Source organism: Staurois parvus, unplaced genomic scaffold, assembly GCF_062004578.1.
Source record: "Staurois parvus isolate SC_StPar_1 unplaced genomic scaffold, SC_StPar_1.0 ptg000544l, whole genome shotgun sequence".
NCBI lineage: Eukaryota > Metazoa > Chordata > Amphibia > Anura > Ranidae > Staurois > Staurois parvus.
The window spans coordinates 5,568,781-5,586,897 of NW_028318340.1; the positions used below are offsets into that span (position 1 = coordinate 5,568,781).

Genomic DNA, 18,117 nt, shown 5'->3' on the forward strand with positions numbered 1-18,117 from the left:
CAGTATTTTTCACGACTATGAGAAAGTTTGTTTTTGATTCAAAGAAGTGCGCAAGATTCTATTCATTTATTTTAAACATTTTGAAGCTGCTTCTATTTTTCCAATTATAGGTCATCCCTGAGTGACAAACATCCAACTTACATACAACCCATACTTAACAATGGAGGCAGCATGACATCAAGCTGGTGCCGGAAACCGCTGGGAGGCCATCTTGCTGCTCACCGCATGCTGCCACCTACTATGCGGCAGACCTGTCAGCAATCCCACATCACTGCATCGCCAGTTAATTGTTCCCTATGCAATCTAAAACTTACACATTTTTTGGCTATAGGTGCACTTAAAAAAAATATACTGTTCCAACTTACATACAAATTCAACTTAAAAACAAACCTACAGAACCTATCTTGTTCATAACCCAGGGACTGCCTGTAGAGACCTAAATACTTCCATGTGTTGCTGGCTCCAAGACCACTTTTGAATCCTATGTTCATTTGTCCACCCAAGATAAAATGTATGGGAGAGAAGAGTACTTCCTACAGTAATCAAATAACACAATGTTCTTCTAGCCTGTTATAAACCAAAAGGACAGGCCATTACAAATAGGTGATGCATTCCTTGCAGATATTTTATACATGTAAGGTCAAATATACTGAATGGGAACCTGATCTCCATTTATACTTGTCTTACATCAGAGCAGGTAGCTTTGAAAGCTGTACACATATGGCTATCCTGGAAATAGACGCCATTCTACTGACATAGGCTGTTCCTTGGAGAGCACATTGCACTGACACTGAATAAGCCTGTAAACAGTAATCACATCTTCCTCATGCTTGTGGCAGGGTGTAATAAAATAACTAAACAGAAGGCTCCAGGGTCCACACGGTGATAAATGTTTCAGATACACACGTTCTCCCACGAGGCCACGACTTACCTGTATGGAATTACTTATGAGCATGTATTCCAGACTGCATAAATGTGTGATGAAAATAGCCGCCACTGGGATATCATTACACACTATAAACACAAACTGATCTTTATGGCTGTCTGCCATTCTAAAATTGGAGGCATGACACTTTCAATGAATGAGGTTTTCCATAGCGATGGGTGTGATTGATTTGTTCAGCCTGATTACTCGGAGCAGAGAGTTGTCATATAAATAAAAAGAGCATAAAAAGTGCAGTACTCTGCATAGACACTGTTACTGAGTGATGGTAATGTATACATCAGTTTACCAAAACGCTTTCTTTGCAGCTATGCAATTATAAATTACAACGTGGGAGCACTCAAGCACAACATTTTTGCAGATGACCACTCCGTTCAAAACCAATTTCTCCTTATTGGCTGGAAAGCACTGGGGTTTGATCTCCCCTCACTGGTCTTTATCGTCACCTGGGACTTCTTAGGGAAAATTGTGCCTGTAGCAAACAAACTGGGATTTTTCAACCGAGACTGTCACAGAATACTACGCAAGAGGGTGCAGGACATACAAGTTTTTTATCAGAAAATTAGGGGCTGGTGACAAACACAGAATGGGCTAAATACCAAGTTCCATCTGTCACAGTTTTCTAAGGAAGATGGAAGGAAAGGTCTCCTCAATGGTGTCACACATAGCACGGAGGAACTACTGGAGGATTTAAAACCTGCCCAATCCAACCCTATTATGGTTGGAGTTGTAACTTCACATTTTGTTTTCTCCTCTCCACAAATATGAACCATTGCGTAGGACTCTGAGGGGATAATGTATCAAAATGTGCTGCTGGGAAAACCTTAGTGTTGTCCATAGCAGGTTTGGTTTAAAATGTAAATAATTTAATTTACTGGTATAGACAACCAGACATTTTCCCACAAGAGCAGTGTTGGTAGTTCAGCCCTAAAGTATCTGAAATGTAAATTATCCATTTCTCCTAATAACTATAAGCAACTTCTATTATCAAATCTGCACTGGAATAATGATAGATGGAATGTAAAGTTGAAATCTGCTGGCTGACAGCTCTCTGGAAACTCTAATAAATAAGACCGATCACATTTTCCATATCATTACAAAGTCATTTTAAACCATCATCTACATCAGGGGTCTCCAAAATTTTCAAACAAAGGACTCGTTTCCTGTTCTTCAGACTTTAGGGGGGGGGCAGTCGGAGTAGTGCCACATCATTGTTATCTGTGGGAGAAATAGAGCCTCATCATTAGTACCAGTGGGAGGAGTAGTGCCCAATTGATGGTGTCATTGGACAGAATAGTGCCCCCCCATTGTTGGTGTTAGTGGACAGAATAGTGCCCCCCATTTGTTGGTGTCAGTGGGTGGAAGAGTGCTCCGTCATTTGTACCAGTGGGAGGAATAGTGTCCCATTGTTGGTGTCAGTGATAAGAATAGTGCCCCATTGTTGGAATGGAAGAAATAGTACTCCATCATTGATATTAGTGGGAAGAATAGTACCTCATCATTAGTGTCAGTGGCAGGAATCATGCCCCACTGTTGGTGTCAGTGGGAGGAATAGTGCCTCATATTATTGGAAAGAATAGTGCCCCAAGCGCCGGGTTAAAGGCTTTAGGTTGCCTATTAACAGATACTATTTGTATGTCTCAAGCCACGAAGTAAATCATTTACTGGAACTTAGGCAGTGACTCCTAGTGCCCTTGTTCACTAATGAGCGAACTTCCAACATGGATTAACAAACCTATTTTGAAAGGAAACAGCTACTTTGTTCTCCCAAGTGAGCAGGGCTGGGAAAGTGGGTCACAGGTACATAGAAAGATACACTAGCCATTAATGAGTTTGCCCTATAGAACAGGTTTCAATTAAATAATAACGAAGGAAACAATAAAAGCAAAAATATATCAAAGAATATAAACAATAACTTCTCCCTGCTGGGACTATTCCTATACATACAGATGACTAATTGGGAGAAGAATGTATTTACCTGTGTAGTAGTTGTAGTGGTCTGTATTTTCTTGATCTCTTTGCCAAGATCCCGACCATCATCGGACCGCTCAGTGTCAGAGACTGTACTGCTAGCATCCATATTTACGATGGATTTGCTAACAGATGATTCAGTTTCCAGAGTGGTAGTAGTCATTTGAGCATACTCCAGCCCCTTTGATGATGAAGCCAACTCTCGATCTGACAGGCTTACTAAACTATCAGCTGTTGTGTGGATTTTAAAATCTTTTTCCCCGATTACAGCTGATGAACAAGTAAGGTCAACGCTACCTGTCATATGTGCCAGCAGACCAAGGTCATCATTAACACCAAGGTGAACATGAGCATCCTGGACATTACCAATGGTTAGATGGTTGCCACCAGTCAGCTCAGGCAAAAGTTTGTCTTCTGAATGAGTAATTTTATCAAAAAGGAATGAGGTATTGTTAGAAGTGGTTTGGTCTTTCTCATCTGCTAGTGTGATCAGAGGACCATCTTTCTCTTCAGTTTCTTTTATAATGCCAACACTGTCATGAACATTGTTTTGAAGTTTTTCAACAGCCGCACAGTAGACATTGTCCAATAAAGATTCTACTTCAACCAAAGCACCATTTTCTCCAGTGACCAAAGTCTCTGGAGATAAATCTAAGTCATCCAGTTTTACCTCTGTGGCTTCAACCTTTTCAGCTTTGATGTCCACCAGAAGGTCATGAACCTCAACCCGAACACCACCAGCTGGTCTATCAGTGTTAGTGATAGCATCATCAGAAATTTTAGTGGCGATGAGCAGATCTCTGGTGTCAGCATTGACAGGATAGTCTGTTTCACTTTCAGGGCTCTGACTCTGGGAGAGGTCCTCAATTTCTCTAATTTCCAATCCGCCTTTAGCAGCTGCAGCTTGAGAGAGACCTGATATGGTGCTGACGTTTCCTTTTTTACCCTTCTTAATGTTCTCCTCTTCTTGTCTTTGATATTCTTCATACATTTTTGCCAAGTATTCCTTGTGAGCTTCATATGTGACCTTAAAAACAAGAGAAACATCTTCGTTACTCCATTAAAAAAAAAATTAAGACCTCTTCATTGTTTTGTACTATTAAGAGTTCCTACGCAAAAAAAAAAAAAGTTACCTTCCTTTATATGGGACTCAAACATAATAGAGTAGTAAAGTAAGGATCACATGATTAATTCTTAGTTAGCAACTATGATAATTCAATTTTTGTGCTATTAACACCACGGGCTTCATATATCAAAGCGCTAGTACTAACAACTATGTTTATTACATAAAACAACTGGAATCAGAACATCTGATCTCACTGGTGGAAATAAATACAATACTCTATACAGCAGAATTAAACCCCAACCAAAAATGTAATATATTGCAGCTTACCAATCATTAGATGTGGTAGCTGCATTAGTTTTTTTTTTTTTTTAGGCTTTTTCCCTCTGATTTTTCGTGGTGATCTGGCCAGTAACAAGCCTCCTGTATTAGAATGCCCCCACTCTGGATGAATGAGCACAGGGGCCACCTTTGGACAGTAGCATTGTCAGTCTGGGGGGAGGGGAGTGTTTGATACACTATCAGATTTAAATACACTAACAAATTGAAGCTAAACTCCAGGTAATACTTTATACTTTAAGTAGCTACATCAAACAGTTTTTTTCTTTATGGGATAAAGGTTTTGCATAAATTAAAGCTGACCATTAGGTCAGGATTAGTACTGATGGTCATCTCCAGCTTTCAGGTTAAGCTGACCATAGATGGATCGAAATTTGCTCAGTTCAGCAGGGACGGCCAAGTTTCGATCCATGTATAGGCAGGCTGGTTATACACAAATTGATCCATCGATTGACTTGTTTACAATCAACCTGTTGGGTCTTTTCCGAAAAATCACTGCCACTGACTATAGATAGGGCTCCCTGCTGACAAAATTCCAATATGCAATAGTCTTTACTTCAAAGAAGCATCATATACATTAAAATCCATATCGTATATAGTGACTGCACAGTTTCAAGCATCCCTGCTCTTCATCAAGCTGTAGGTAAGTATTTTCCAAACACAATCAATACTATATACTCACACGGTGCTACTACACAGGTGCTACTCCTCCACCAAAGCTACATAATTAACCCTATATTCATATAGGAAAACAGTTCAAAAGTCTCAGAAGATCACATTTACTAAATGATCATCCATTCTATATATGGCATTCCATATATGCCATATGGATTGTAATGTATATGATGCATCTTTGAAGTAAAGACTATTGCATATTGGAGTATGTATTCTCAATTCATTTGATATACAGTTGTGTTCAAAATAATAGCAGTCAGACATCACTAACCTGATCAATCACTGTTTTTGGTAGAAATGATATTTCTACATGGCAAATAATTTACTAGCAGGTGTAGTAGAGTAATAGAAATCCAACAGACCCAACAGTCATGACATGCATGCTGCTGATTCTGTGTAATTGAATCACTAATTGAAAGGGGCATGTTCAAAATAATAGCAGTGTGGAGTTCTATTAGTGAGGTCATTCATTCTTTGAAAAACAGGTGGCAAACATTGCCCTTATTTAAGGAAGGAAGGCAGAAAATGATAGGCTGCTCAGCTAAAATGATCGCAAATGCTTTAAAATGGCAGCCAAAACCTGAAAGACGTGGAAGAAAGCGAAAAACTACCATTCGAATGGATAGAAGAATAGCCAAAATGGCAAGAACTCAGCCAACAATCAGCTCCAGGAAGATCAAAGAAGGTCTAAAGTTACCTGTGAGTACTGTTACAATTAGAAGACACCTATGTGAAGCCAAGCTATCTGCAAGAAGCCCCCGCAAAGTCCCACTGTTGAAAAAAAGACGTGCTGAAGAGGTTACAATTTGCCAAAGAGCACATTGACTGGCCTAAAGAGAAATGGCGCAACATTTTGTGGACTGATGAAAGTAAGATTGTTCTTTTTGGGTCTAGTGGCCGGAGGGAGACAGTTTGTTAGACGACCCCCCAAACACTGAATTCAAGCCACAGTACACTGTGAAGACAGGGAAGCATGGTTGCGCAAGCATCATGATATGGGGATGTTTCCCATACTACGGTGTTGGGCCTATTTATCACATACCAGGGATCATGGATCAGTTTGAATACATCAGAATGCTTGAAGAGGTCATGCTGCCTTATGCTGAAGAGGAAATGCCCTTGAAATGGGTGTTCCAACAAGACAACGACCCCAAACACACCAGTATACGTGCAATATCTTGGTTCCAGACCAACAAGATTGACGTTATGGAGTGGGCAGCCCAATCCCCAGACCTTAATCCAATAGAAAACTTGTGGGGTGACATCAAAAATGCAGTTTCTGAGGCAAAACCAAGAAATAGAGAAAAACTGTGGAATGTAGTCCAATCATCCTGGGCTGGAATACCTGTTCACAGGTGCCAGAAGTTGGTTGACTCCATGCAACACAGATGTACAGCAGTTCTCAGAAACAGTGCTTATACAACTAAATATTCATTAAGTGATTCAAAGGAAAGCAAAATCTTCAAACATTTTTCAGTTTATATAGTGAATGTTTGAGTTTGTAAATAAGAATACAAACACTGCTATTTTTTGAACAGTCTAATATTCACTTTTCTTCAATTTTTTTTAGAGGAACAACACAAATTTGATATATTTTTCTTCATGTTTTGATTTGGAATAGAATGTGTAGTGTTCCCAATACATTTGTGTGTATGGAAATAAAAGCTATTAGAAGGATTTTGAGCTTTATTCACTTTTTTCAACACACTGCTATTATTTTGAACACAACTGTATAAATACTTTGAAAACCTATAAAAGTATAAAGAGCATGAATAGTTCTTCTTTTATATTATAGCCTCTAACCATGTGACCCTCAATTCCTCTGCTCTATATACAGAGCCTGTGATAATTTGGACCAGTCTTTCTCAACCTTTTCAACACAGAGGAACCCTTGATATAATCATTTTCCGTCTCAGGGAACCCCGTTAAAAATTACTCTACATACAACTCATGATAGATTACTGTGATGGCCAGTGGGAAGAATGTTCCTTGCACTTGTGGTCATTGTGAAGAATTACCCCCTTACAGATAGCTACCTATACACTCCTTGCAACCTCACCAACTTTCCTCTTCCTCTCTCTGATCACTTCCTCATTAGCTTCACTCTCTCCTTGGCTTCCTCCTCCTTGTCTTCCAACTACCAAACAGTTACCCGTAGAAACCTTCGCTATCTTAACCCTTCTCCTTTTTTCGGCAACAGATTGTCTCTATGACAAAATCTCAGCCCTGTGCTGCCCCAACCTGGCCACTTCTGTATACAACAGTTCACTGTCATCCACCGTGGACACACTGGCCCCCCTCACTACACACAGAATTAGGCCCCGACCGCTACAACCCTGGAAAACAGACTATACCAGATTCCTCAAAACACGTAGTCGTGCTCTGGAGCATTTATGGCGCAAGACCCAGCAAGACTTCGACCAATATAATATCTGCCCTTCAAAAATACAATTCTTGTGTCCACAATGCCAAGCAGACCTATTTTATCACTCTCATTAACACCCTCTCATGCAATCCCCGTCAACTCTTTTCTACCTTTAAAGCGGTCCATAGACGTATAGATTTTCATTTGAGAATTTTGGTTTCAAGAATATACAATTGATTTTCTAATCGTTAGTGGGGTCAAATCGATGTTCATTTTCGACAGCAGTGACGGGAAAATTTGCAGGGGCAGGAAGGAAAATTTCTCGTTCAAACAAATTTTCGGCCAGTGTATGTGTTTATCGTTCAGAAATTACATTCATTTTAAAGTTGAACGTTAAAAGCAAAAGACAATTTCGAACGACATTCGTTCATTCACCAAACGTTCAAAGAATTTTCGTACATCTTTTCTTAAGAATATTCTCGTCTGAAAATCTCCATGTGCATGGCCAGCTTAACTTTCTACTTCGTCCTCCACCCACTAACTCACTTACTGCCCAAGAGATCGCTAATCACTTCAAAATAAGACTGATACAATTTATGACAAGATATCCACTGTACAAACATCTCCCTCACCCTACACTGCTTATCTACCTGCACAATCTATACTTCCCTTGTTTAACCCAGCTACTATAGAGGAGGTTGGTAAACTGTTTTCTAAATCCCACCTAACCACCTGCCCCCTGTTCCTTCGCAAATACTATGATCACCCTCTGGCTCTATCCTTCATTATTTAACTCATATCTTCAATCTCTCACTTTCTACTGTCATCTTCCCCAACTCTCTAAAACATGCGCTAGTCACCTCATACTTAAAAAGGGTTCAAAAGGCTCAACCAGTCTGAGCAACCTTAGACCCATCTTCTTACTCCCTTTTGCCTCCAAACTCCTTGAACATCTAGTTTACAAATGGCTAAGCTGCCATCTTAGGGAGAATAACCTTCTCGATCCCCTTCAGTCTAGATTTCATCCACAATGCGCCACAGAAACTGCTACTATGACTTACTAGCCACTAAAACCAATGGTCACTATTCCATACTCTTACTCTAGGACCTCTCTGCTGCCTTTGACACAGTGTGACCACCCCCTCCTCAAAAAAATATTTACTTAGTCTCCGTGACCGTACCCTACGCTGGTTCGAATCTTACCTATTTCATCGCACCTTCAGTGTCACTTACAACTCTACTGCCTCCTCTCCTACTCCTCTTACTGTTGGGGTCCCCTAAGGTTTTGTCCTTGGACCTCTCCTATTCTCAATCTACACATCTTCCCTGAGTCAGCTGATAGCTTCTCATGGTTTTCAGTACCATTTCTATGCTAATGACACACAAATCTATCTCTCTATTACTCAGCTCACCCCATCAGTTTTCTCACGTATCACTGATTTACTAACAGACAACTCACACTGGATGTCACACCACTTCCTAAAACTCAACCTATCCAAAACATAATTTTTTCTCCCACATGTTCCTTCCCGATTTCTCGGTCAGAATCAATGCATGCCAGGGTGCTAGGGGTAACCCTGGATTCTAAACTATCAGGCCCACATCTAATCCTTGTCCAAATCATGCCGCCTCAGCTCCTGCAACATCTCCAAAATACGCCCCTTTTTAACCAATGATACCACAAAGCTCCTAATTCACTCCCTGGTTACCTCTCGCCTCGATTACTGCAACTCCCTCCTCATTGGCTTACCTTTACATAGGCTATCGTCCCTCCAGTCCATCATGAATACTGCTGCCAGGATCATCCACCTTACCAACCATTCAGTGTCTGCTACCCCTCTCTGCCAATCCCTCTACTGGCTTCCACTCGCCCAACAAATAAAATTCAAAATAATAACAACTTACAAAGCCATCCACAACTCTGCCCCCAGCTACATCACCAACCTGGTCTCAAAATATCAACCAAACCGCTCTCTTCGATCCTCCCAACACCTTCTGCTCTTTAGTTCCCGTGTCACCTCCTCTCATGCTCGCCTCCAGAAGTTCTCCCGAGCTTCTCCCATCCTATGGAACTCCCTACTCCAATCTGTCCGGCTATCTCCTAATCTATCCACCTTTAGATGATCCCTGAAAACCTCTTTAAAGAAGCCTATCCTGCTTCTAACTAGTAAACTGAATTTTATTTCCTCCATCAGCTCATCCCCCACAGTTATTACACCTTTTGTATCACTCAACCCTTCCTCCTAGATTGTAAACCCTAACGAGTAGGACCCTCTGTTTCCTCTTGTACCAAATTGTATTGTAACTGTAATGTCTACCTTCATTTTGTAAAGCGCTGTGCAAACTGTTGGCGCTATATAAATCCTGTATAATTTTAGTAAAAAGATCAAAAGGTGTCAATGGGAACTTATCTGAGAGGCAGAAAATTCTCGTTGCTCAAGGTACCCCTAGCATCCTCTGGAGGATCCCTAGCGTTCCAAGAACCCTGGTTGAAAAACCCTGATTTGGAGTCACATGATTGCGGGATATAATTAAAAAAGGCCTATTCCACCAACATATGTTTTTTTAGGCCTTGAAAATGTATATATATATATATATATATATATATATTTATTAAAACATACATTTTTAACAAGTATATTGAGTGGTGGGTGTCTAAAAGGTTTGCTTTGATACATATATTTTTCTCATTCAATTGATGATTTGGATGTGGCACTTATATATTCTTTCTAGACCTAGATTTACAGAAACGAGAAACTGCAAACACAAAAAACTATCACCAATGCCCCCATTATATTGAACCAAACAACTTTCAAATGTTGCTTCCTTGCAACACAATTCTATGCACTGAACAAAACCTAATTTCCTTATGTGCTTAGTTTTCTGCTTTTCCTAGAAATCTGGCCAGGACTTAAAATCAAATAGAAGGCATTTCTATTGCCCTAAGGAGTTTCATTAGGGCAAGACACGTTAAAATGCAAAGTCAAAATATTATTCTGTAGTTTAGGGCAAAGTAAGGATATGATTAGAACCACTATCAAATTTTCACTGCTTTATGTGTCCTCGCTGAAATGATCTAATCTATTTATTCCAATGACCACTGTTACCAAGACTGGAGTTAAGGAAAATCCAAATTATCAAGCTGTCAGTGGAAAAAGAATACAGGGAATGTCTTCTAACTGGGAAATGTGTTCCCGTGACAGCTGAATGAGAGTAGGGAATAGAAAAACACATCACTCTTGTTGGGGAGATTTTTATTAACTTTATGTCCAATAAAAACAGGAAGAGAGAGGATATCTTGGAAATTGTACTGTAACCTCTCAGTTATTATTATTATACAATATTTATAAAGTTCGCTCAGCGCTGTACATTACAATGGGAGACAATACATGCAACAGTACAATAACAATACAATGCGATACAAGAGGGGTTCGAGGGTCCTGCTCTTTTGAGATTACAATCTAGGAGATTATACAGTTGTGTATGAAGGACAGGAAGTTATGGAAAATGTGTCCAACGTATGGAAAATGTATCCACTGCCTACTCTATACAGGATAAGTGAAAAAAAATGGGTCTTAGATATAATTTAAGGGGACTGTGATTAAAAAAAATATTTTGAATATTCTAGTGGCCTGACTGTGTCTGGCTACAATATCTTTGAGTCACTGACCTGGAACAGTCTTCTTGTAAATTATAGTCAGAATTCCTTATCTCTGTATTTGTTAGTGATCAGAGACTCAGAAAGCTTTGAGGCAAAAGCACCAGCATGATAGCCAAGGAGCAAACATTCTCACAGGAGAGGTCAGAAAAGGCGGCCTCCATGTGCTCTCATGATAGAGTCACTTTAAGACTCTTGCACACATAAATGGCTGCAGAAGCAGCCGATTTTATTATTACAAAGCTAAGACTGTTCAGGTAGCAATAGTGAAGATAACCCCAATTATCCAACAGTTTAGCAAAATTGCGGTCAAGGCTCAAATTAATTTCTTCAGAACAGAAAGTGTTAGGCTCCATACACACTGGCTTAAAGTGGTAGTAATTATAATAAAGCTTACCTGTAGGTAAAATTAACATCTCCTAAACGTGCACAGTTTAGGAGATATGCATTTGTTTTAACTGGCGCATGCGCTCTGAAAGAACGGCATACCTGTGCTGTCTCCTTGGAGCACTGTGCCATGGCCCGTGACTCCCATGCACATACGCAGGAGTGACGTCAGCAGCTAGTCAGATGGCCAGAGCTCACGAACCTGGAAGGAAGACCGGGTGAAGATGGAAGTCTTGACAGCGGTGACAGCGCATTTTAAGGTAAGTTTTGCATAATGTACTAGTATGCAAAGCATTCTAGTACAATATGCCATTGCCCTGCAGGGAATGTTTTTTGTTTTTTTCTTTTGATGCGATTTACGGCCGCTTTAAAAAAAAATGGCAGTACATTTGGCAAAAGAAAAAAACGGCCAGAAAAACGCTCTCAAAATTACAAAACAGAAGGGATTTTTTTCTGCCTATAAATGCTGAGCTTATAAAATGCCTTTAGTTGCTTCTACAGGCAAAATGCTTAACTCCTCTAGGAGCAGCATTTGTTTTAAGCCAGTGTGCATGGAACTGTATGTTGTCTCAATGTTGCTTTCTAAATTCTTGTCAATTTGTAAAGTTCACCTGAAGCTATTTTTTTTCCTGAAAATTAGAGTAATACTTTAATTCTGTCACAGGAAAGACTGAGTGATTTAAGAACTGAGTGTAACCTTAAAATGTTATCTACACAGCACAGTTTAAATTGTTTATGACAAACACTTGAGCTGCCCTCATACTGTGTCTATTAAAAGTGGTTTACCAAAAGTGCTAATGATGCTCAATATAGAGTTGTTCAGACTTTGATCAGCAATGCGCTGAAGGTTTTCCACTGTTAAAAGCAATGTCTGTAAGGTGGCTTCAAAGTCTAATTGCAGATAAAGGCAAGAGGGGAGCTATGAGGTGTCTTGGGTCCTAAATATTCCAGTATTAGGTACTCTAAGATAATTGCATCCTTGCTACAGTTAAAAAGGATTGCTCATGTCTTCCATTTTTTTCTAATGCAGGGGTAAATTAAAATCATTATTTCATTTATTAAATTTACAAGGAACATGCTCACCCAAAGAAAAGTTAGCCCACCTTTAGAGAAAATATACATAACGGGGTTGATTTACTAAAACTGGACAGTGCAAAATCTGCAGCTGCGTATGGTAGCCAAACAGCTTCTGACTTCAGCTTGTTCAATTCAGATTTGCCAAAAAACCCAAAAAAAACTGAAAGCTGATTGGGTTGCAAAGCTGCAACAGATTTTAGAAAAGCAACCACAATATATCATACAATGTGGTCAAATCACTCTTAGCTGCAGACATACATCTGAATAGAGTGGTTCTTATAACTGACTGGGTAAGTGTTAGGCCCCTTTCACAAGGGGTGGACTCTGCTTTGTTCAGCAGGAGATCTGTCTGCTAATTCCCTGCTGATCAGATCAGAGCAGTGGATGACAGGTGCGTGTCTGCTCAGTTTATGTAGAGCGGATACGGACACATGCCACTCTACTCTATGGACCAGCAGGCGTAAATGGACCAGCTGTCCATTTATACCTGACCCTAGATGGAGGGGGCCAGATCCCCTTCCATTTTTTTTTTAATGGAGTGGATCGGATTAGAGGTAGGTGGGTGTAAATGGACACAAGTCTGTATACACACGCAGGTCCATTGGGATACATGGACCATCCAATCAAGGTTGCCTGAAAAACTGACAGGCAGACCTGATAGAATCGCACGTGTGAAAGGGGCCTTAGAAGGATTTCCGCTCATTTTCTGCCCTGGTGTCTTTGGGTATGACAGGGTGTTACTAAAAAGACACACCCAACAGAGGTGCTAAGAAGAGACCGGAAAGTTTGCCATTGCAAATTTTTATATTGCCTTGAGGATAGGGACCAGCATAACCTTGAAATGTCAGCTGTATTTGTTATATATGAAAGTTTTTTTCACAATGAAATGGTAGCACAGTAAAGCCCTCTTAGAACAGAAGGTATTCCCATCTCATGACATGTCCCCCCCCAAAAAATTATATATATATATATATATATATATATATATATATACACAGTGGGGATCGAAAGTTTGGGCACCCCAGCTAAAAATTTGTATTAATGTGCATAAAGAAGCCAAGGAAAGATGGAAAAATCTCAGAAAGGCATCAAATTACAGATTAGACATTCTTATAATATGTCAACAAAAGTTAGATTTTATTTCCATCATTTACACTTTCAAAATAACAGAAAACAAAAAAATGGTGTCTGCAAAAGTTTGGGCACCCTGCAGAATTTATAGCATGCAATGCCCCCTTTGCAAAGCTGAGACCTGCCAGTGTCATGGATTGTTCTCAATCATTGTCTGGGAAGACCAGGTGATGTCAATCTCAAAGGTTTTAAATGCCCAGACTCATCTGACCTTGCCCCAACAATCAGCACCATGGGTTCTTCTAAGCAGTTGTCTAGAAAACTGAAACTGAAAATAGTTGACGCTCACATTTCATGATTGTAAATGTAGCCATGGAAATTGTTCCTTTATGTGCCAATGGACACTGAACCATTGAGAAACTATAACCTTTCATTTTTGGGATATTTGATGGAATGAGATGTGAAAATATCTTCAGTTCTAAAGAGGCTCTACTGTGCTATGCATTTGCATTAGTCAGGGCTTTTGGATTCCTTTAAACCCCTCTCACCATAACATTCATGGTTATACCGTGTCCAATCGCTGGCAAACTCATGCAGGCTCCACCTCCGCAATATCTCCAAAATACGTTTGTTCCTAACCCCAGACACTACTAAACAACTCATTCACTCCCTTATTATCTCACGACTCGACTACTGCAACTCTCTCTTCACCGGCCTACCTCATGACAGACTATCCCCGCTTCAGTCTATCCTGAACTCAGCGGCCAGACTCATTCACCTTACCAACCGCTCCGCTTCTGCCACCCCCGTCATTCCCTCCATTGGCTTCCGATTGCCCAACGCATTACATTCAAACTACTAACATTGACGTACAAAGCCATTCATAACACTGCCCCAAACTACCTCACCGACCTGATACCCAAATACCACCCAACCCGTACTCTTCGCTCCTCATAAGACCTCCTACTTTCTAGCTCCCTGGTCTCCTCCTCCCATGCCTGACTGCAGAACTTCTCCAGGACTTCCCCCATTTTCTGGAACGCACTACCCCAATCCATCAGACTGTCACCTACCCTCCTCACCTTTAGGCGCACCCTGAAAACCCATCTCTTCAGGGAAGCCTACCCCACCCCCACCTAACAGCTGATCTCCTCCATTCCTCCTACCACTCCATCCCCCACAGCCACTACCTCCTGTACCACTATCCCCTCCCTCCTAGATTGTAAGCTCCAAGGAGCAGGGCCCTCGAACCTCTCGTATATTGTTTTGTTACTGTATTGTCTCCCACTATTATGTAAAGTGCTGAGCAAATCGTTGGCGCTATATAAATCCTGTATAATAATAATAATCATCCAAAGTGCAGAATTTACACAGGATCTCTCAGCTGTGTAAAGCAGGGGCCGGGAGTTGAAGTTCTATCAGTAAAAAGAGTTCTGATTAGAGGGAAGGGACACACCCCCCTTCATACAGCTCACAGGAACAAAGCTGAGGCTGTCAATCTTGTACTGTCCCCCAGTATATTGTACAGCGCTGAGCAAACTTTTTGGCGCTATAGAAACACTGTATAATAATAATATAATAATACCGTGAGAAGGAGATGCTAAAAAGAAGAACCTGGGTCCAACATGGCACCATCTGATGTGATCATTTCAAGCATCCATTACTTAATAGGTCAAGGGCTGTATGGAGGACAGTTCACACTAGCACTATCAGGCAGAAGTTCTAACTCTTCTGTACTCTATCCATCTAACTGGAATTGGGTTTAAAGGTAGTCTATAACGGTTTTACCGATTGTGATGGCTCATACTTAATGCAGTACAATCACCATCTGGTATGCTAGCGATTATAGGCACTTTGAGGGTGATTATGAAGTAATAAAGACTCACAATAACAATTACTGTCCAGTGTACTGCCAATTATAAATACTTCATGCTAATTATGCTACAATGAAGATACTCAATAACAATCACTGTTCAATGTGCTGATAGCTCTGTGCACTTTGAGGTGATTTTGTTGAAAATAAAAGCTTATCGCAAATTACTGTCCAGGGCGCTGCCAATTATATATACTTTGTGGGTGATTATACTGCAATAATGACTTACTGTCACAAGAATTGCTCAGTGTGCTGGCAATTATACAGGTTTGTTTCTTCTTACACTACTCAATGTGCTGCTAGAGAGGTTCTTGGAATTTTTTTTTTTTTTGTAGAGCAGTGTTTCTTAGACAATGGTGCCTGACATGTTTTCCAGATTGCATCACAGAAACACAGGGGACATACACCAATCAGCCAGAACTCTATGCAACATAAATTTATTTCGTATAACTCATGGGCTAAATTAAAGAACTCTATTAGATTTCTCTATCCATACTAAACAGCACAGATTGAAGAATCTCCACTACTGAATTTTGTATTCAAACAGCTGCAGCATCTACAGCTGTCTGAATACCCAGACAGTGAATGCATTTAATAGAAGCAAGCACTATTCAGCCAACAACCTTCCATCTTGGCTTTTACAATCAGCAGGAATTGGCCCAAAATCAAGCCATAAATAGGCCAGCTCATACAGATGGGCAGTTGCAGCATGCTTTTAGGTCCATCTAAATTGCATTTATGTTCAGTTTGAAAAGCGTTGGAGATCCTTCAGAGTTCAATTACAAGCAGTGTCTGTCTTCCTATTAACTTTTATGGGGAGAAAAGCAGTTGCAAAACAAGCGTTTGTCTGTTCAAAAAGACACAAGTAGTACCTATTGACAGGAGATGGCTTCTGCCTGATTAACATTATTACAATAGAAAAAGAACTATGTCTATGGCCAAGCTGCAACTTGCGTAGAAACCAACCAACTTTGGGAGATTGTGCTATTCTTCTAAGATCAGATTAATGCCAGGGAATGGTCTACACAGTGAATACAGATGATCTGCATCAATTCTCAAGGATGACTGTTCCCCTGTCAAATCTTGCAAGTACAATTTCAGATCTATGGGAAAGCTTTTGGAAGACAAGTGCAAGCCCTGAAATAAACTGTAGAGAAGGGTAACAAAAACAAGCACAGTGGTGTGCAGTGGCAAACACTTTATTCTGTGCGTCCAAATAGAAGAGAAGCCACTTGCCCTGTAGGCTGTATCTTCAACATTGCTACATTTAAAGTGGTTGTAAACCTCAGACATGAAATATGAACAGAGCATATCCCCTTATAGCAGGGTTCCTCACCCAGGGTTCCGTAGAATCTTAGAGCTCCACCAGAGGTTGCTAGGAGTTCTTTGAGCAATGAGCAAATCCTGCCTCTCAGATAAGTTCCCCTGACACCATTGAGCTTTTTAGCCATCTGTAAGGGGGTAACTCTTCCCAATGAATACAACTGCAAGGAGCATTCTTCCCAGTGACAATCACACTAATGTATCATGAGTTGCAGATGTAGTCATTTTTAGCACGGATTCTCTGAGACCAGAAAATTATTTCAAGAATTCCTCTGTGTTGAAAACGTTGAACAAGGCTGCTCTATAGTGTGTACTTGTCAATTAAGGGCTGATGAAGGAAGTTTGTTGTTCTTCCAAGAGTCACAAACACTCACTCCCTCGCTGGTGTTACCAGGCTGCTCATCCTTTCCTGCACGACAGTCCTTTCCAGCGAAGCTTTGGTTCCAGTGATTCGTTGATCCACTGATTCGCTAGTGCGCACAGCGGCTGAAGCTCTTGCACTTTTTGCTACGCTCCTGGCTTTGCATCCTGCTCTCTAAGGCGTTCATCCTCTCTGCACTTCCATTGGCTGCCTCTCCATCCAGCTCCCAGTGGATTAAGCCATCTATCTGCCTGCGGTTATGGACTTTTGCCATAATGACATGCCTGCAAACACTTCACCCTTGTGAGTGCAATATTATATGATTTTAATGATCTTTTTAATAAACTGACATACTACACTATATTGGTTCCTTGGGCGCCTCTCCCCTTCCCCATTTATTCAATTAAGAGCACTGTCATTTCTGTATGCTGCTTCATTCTTCTACTATCAGCATGAATCATGTCTGACACATTTTCCTGTCACCAAGAGAAAAAAAGGGGACAGGGGAGGAACCTCCAGCACACAGCCTGTGATTGACAGTCCCAACTTTGTTCCTGTGTGCTGTGTGAAAGGGGGGTCTGTATCTTGCCTCCAATCAGAGCTCTTCTCACTGAGCTATGCAGTGAATGACGTCAGCTCTCTGTTTTCTGGAAGCTCAGACGAGCTTTATACATTCTGGACTTTGAATGGATGCAGAGAAGGAAAGACTGCGGACAAACAGGTAGAACCTAAATAGGAGGAGTTGTTAGATGTGAATAGAGAAGGGAACGATTAGAATCTCTGTAATCTTATCATTGCTGTATATGACTCGTTTTGGAAGTCTGACTCTTCCCAAACAGGAACACAGAAGATATCTCCCGACAAGAACAACTGTCATCTGTGTTCTGTTGCTTTATCACTTTGTGTTTAAAAACCTGTCTGAGATTCTTACCCTCCCATAAATTTGGGTGAAGTTCCACTAGCAAGGGGCCCTCCAAAGTGCAAGCAAAGCCCTAATGCTATGATTTGAGC

The 18,117-nt window shown here is 40.6% G+C and overlaps 1 protein-coding gene across 6 annotated transcripts in view; it reads right to left on the minus strand.

The window, feature by feature from the left end:
• Nucleotides 1–18,117, minus strand: part of NBEA (neurobeachin) — an 881,324-nt gene that overhangs the window by 492,068 nt on the left and 371,139 nt on the right. For all 6 annotated transcript variants that reach the window (XM_089690860.1, XM_089690861.1, XM_089690859.1 and 3 more), the window contains exon 22: nucleotides 2,922–3,941. In XM_089690860.1, the coding sequence (XP_089546986.1) occupies nucleotides 2,922–3,941 (1,020 nt within the window). The remainder of the gene's footprint in view (nucleotides 1–2,921; nucleotides 3,942–18,117) is intronic.